General features: G+C 43.0%; 1 protein-coding gene across 1 annotated transcript in view; it reads right to left on the bottom strand.

Moving 5' to 3' along the window:
• Positions 1-3,763, bottom strand: part of LOC111652513 (sorting nexin-6) — a 10,971-nt gene extending 7,208 nt beyond the window's left edge. The window contains 4 exon segments of the mRNA XM_087173051.1: positions 582-805; positions 1,097-1,201; positions 3,467-3,517; positions 3,728-3,763. Coding sequence (XP_087029177.1) covers positions 582-805; positions 1,097-1,201; positions 3,467-3,517; positions 3,728-3,733 — 386 coding nt within the window. The 5' untranslated portion in view covers positions 3,734-3,763.
• Between the last annotated feature and the right edge of the window lie 39 nt (positions 3,764-3,802).

The following is a 3,802-nucleotide window of genomic DNA, read 5'->3' as shown; positions in this document are numbered from 1 at the left end:
GGGGGGATCTACAACAACGTCAACAACAACGTCAACAACAAGACTCAGACACTGATCTCTGTTTGATTCTACTGAGGTTCTTTGTGTGGTTGGTTCTACTTTGTGTTTTCATGCTGTAGTGTTGGATTAAGGTGTGACAGTCAGGTGACCTCAGCAGATCATATTATTAATGTTAATCAATGTAAACGGACAAAGATTGTTTGTGAGTGACGACACATCACTCTGTGTGTATCTTTCACTGAGTCACAACAATCTATATCGATCAATAATCAATATGTCAGATGTTTCTCAGGCTGGAGCTTCAGATTGTCAACATTAATTAGCTTCGTCCATGTTAATGTGGATTCATTTGGCAGCTGAATCTTTATTTAAACCTTTAGTCAGTGACGAACGATGAGGGTTCAGGAGGATTCAGATCTGATCAGTTTGAACTCATTTGTTTTTCCTGTTTGTTCCACAGGTTTTTATCACACAGTAAATATCTGTGTCTGAATGAACAGAGCGTCAGTGGATCAGAACCAGCGCTGAGCTGCTCTGTGGTCTCTGTGTTGTCATCTTATTCTGAGTCAATAAAGTTCATTGATTTGATGTGCGTCTCACAGCAGAGTTGGTGTACACGCTGGTGCACGTGCTGGTGCACGTGCTGGTGCACGTGCTGGTGCACGTGCTGGTGTACGTGTGTTGCGTTTCTTACGATGTATCCTGCGTAGTCTTCGTTCTCCACAAACGAGTCGTGCAGCCAGATGAACTCCTCGTGCTGCCGAACCACAGAGAACTCGTTCTGCTTGAAGTTAGGGAGCGTGCTCTGTGGGAACAGGAGTCACATGATCAGCTCATCACATGATCAGCTCACAGGACATCACGTGTTGTTTTCAGCTTCAAAATGTCTCACACATTCATCAACGCCGGCAACGGTTTTGATTTTGGATTCACCATCTTTATTTAGTGTATGGCTTTGAAAAGTCAGAGGGCACTTTTCCGGCATCTTATATAGACAAATCAATTAATCGAGGAACTAATCCGCAGATCAATCAAGAAAATATCTGTGTCTGTTCAGCTGTGGCTCTAAACTCAAGTGTTGTTTTCTCTCTCTCACCTTGGTGTGGACGGTGAACTTGACCTTGTCTCTCTCACTCAGGGCGTCGGAGATGTCGACCTGAAGCGTGGCGTCTGTCTGCAGATCCACGTTCACCGCCCGCGGCTGCAGGAGGACAGAAACCACATACCCCATAATGCACCACACCCTCAGATCAAACACAGGACCATCCACTGCATCAGACTGATGGACAGTAAACAGCTACAGTGATTATAAAACCTCATAAATCATGTGACTCTTGAATTGTTTCAATAACCTGTTACATGAAAAACATAAAGTGACTGAAAAAAAAACTTTAAAAACATTGAGAAAGAAGGTTTCAGTCCAGAGAAGCTTTAATACAACTAACATTCAGCTCCGTTTACGGAAACAAACAAAAACCAAAATGATTTCAACCTTGTGACCTTGAATCTGAATTTATAGAATTTAATTATTGTTGTTTGGAAAACATCTGAATTCATGAGGTTTAAAATCCCTTGTTTCAAACATTTCAAACTTGAAGAACTCAGGCAGAAAATTGTGTCCAACATTTAAACACCTACAGTTGCTAGTTGGTCATTTTAAAAAAGTTGGTAATTTTCAGATGTAAAAATTAAAGCAGTGGTTTCCAACCTGTGGTGCGCCGTGGAGATATCGCAAGTGGGACAACAAATCATTTGCAAAATAGTAATACATTTATTTTAAAAGATCTAATTATATAAAAAATCTAAATATACAAAATGTTTTAAAAAAGGAAATTATCTGTATTAAAATATTAAAAACTAGTTCCTCAGATTGGAGGAGATTACAGACGACATGTGTCAGCTGAGGTTTTCACTCAGCAACTATTAACTACTAACTTCTTTTGGCTGTTTGATACGACGGTATCTATGTTGTTTCATGAGTTTTTACCAGAGCACCAATGTGAACTTTTCTCTCTGATCTCCAAAATCTTAGGCTACGTTCACACTTCTACATTTATGTTTTAAAACACATCTAATTTGCTGTTTCCTCCTCCCGTCCACACGACTCCGGAGCTTTCAAGCCCTAAAACAGAGACTTTTGGAAACGCTGCCGGACTAATTTTATTTTGAAAAATCTGGGGTTGTGTTTTATTTTGAAAACTCTGGGGTTGTGCTGTAGTCTGGACGGACAGAAACTGAGACCTTTAGAAACGATGAGGTCACACCCACGGTCTCTCCTGATTGGCTCTCATCCGCCTGGACTACCAGTGGTGAATACAACATGATAATGAATGACAGTGTTACTGACCTTGTTGTCTTTGCAGCTGCTGTTCACTTACATTCTCTGTTTTAATGCTATAGCTGTCTTTGCTGTTCCTGCAGCTAACCAACAGCAGAGTGGACAATCTGCTTCCTGTTTACACCTGCTCGGACACGCCCAGTGTACGTGATCCCTCATGTATGTATGACTTAGTCTGGACAGAGATCGTTTTCGATTGAAAACATTGTTTTAAAATGAAAAAGTAGTAGTGTGGACGTAGCCGACATCTTCAGTGTCTTTTACTTTCCCTTTTTCAACAAGCTTTTATATTAAAGTGTTAATAAATACTCAAAATGTTACTGCTTGTGTCTTTAACTTTGTGTTTCTGTTTTAGTGTAGTTCATGACTTTGTCAAGTAAAGAACTTTATAAATAAAGTTTATCATCTTATTATAATAACATCATTATAAGCTGAGGGACGTTTTGATGGAGGAGTGTGTTTGTAACTGCAGCAGTCGGATAAATGGAAATATTCCATTAAAGTACAAGTACATCAGTAGAGTAAAGAAGTAAAAGTACTTTCCACCACAGGAACTGGCTCAGCACGTGAACCGTTGGTCCGTAACTGGGACAGCTGTGGTGTTTTCCCAGTCAAACCAGTACCACAGACTGGTTTCACAGAGGAGATATCCCACTCTGTTCTGTTTTTGCACTGACCTTTTCACATCTGACTTTATCTGAACTGAAGCGAGTTATCCAGTTAACATCAGTGTGTGTGTGTGTGTGTGTGTGTGTGTGTGTGTGTGTGTGTGTCGACAGTCATGTGACAGTCTGATGTTTAACCAGCTCATTAACATCATGTTAATCAGTGGTTGGTTAGCTGCTGGTTAGCCTGAGCTTCAACTGAAGCAGAGTGAGCAGGTGAGGCTCACGGCCCGCCCGCAGGTGAGCAGCCCGCGGCAGGGTCCCTGTCTGGACCCCGAGCCGGGAAAACCTGTTTCACCACAGCTGGCTGAAGCTAACACACCCTTAGCATTGGAGCTAACGTTAGCAGAGTCGGCTAACTCGGCTACATGCCCCCGAGCTAAGGCTAACTAGCTGCTTTAGCCGAGCCGAACAGAACCCAGACAGACAGGTGAACACAGTCAGGTAATCAGTGAGCACTCACTCCCCGGTCCTCCTCGGAGAGGAAGTCGGGTCCGTCGTCCAGCCCTTCCTGCTGCGGAGACACAGAGAGCACAGAGCCGTTAGTTTACCGACACACCGACCGTAACACCACAACAACAACAACAACAACAACACGGCCACCGGAGCACCGGAACCTCTCACCGCGACCCGCCATCAAAGAACCGCGAATAGAAAAGAGACTAAAATACAAACAAACAAACAAACAACCACAGGGAGAAAGACAGAGAAACCGTAAACCCACCATCATGGCTGCCAACGGGTGGAGACAGGAAGTGGAGAGACGTCACCACGGCCCCGCGTCATCACCCAGAGAAAT

Source organism: Seriola lalandi, unplaced genomic scaffold (assembly GCF_002814215.2).
Source record: "Seriola lalandi dorsalis isolate HSWRI2012SDOR001 ecotype SW California unplaced genomic scaffold, Sedor1 jcf7180002054002, whole genome shotgun sequence".
NCBI classification, from domain to species: domain Eukaryota; kingdom Metazoa; phylum Chordata; class Actinopteri; order Carangiformes; family Carangidae; genus Seriola; species Seriola lalandi.
Note: the sequence above shows the minus strand (reverse complement) of the source record. Positions and strands in the feature narration are given on the sequence as shown.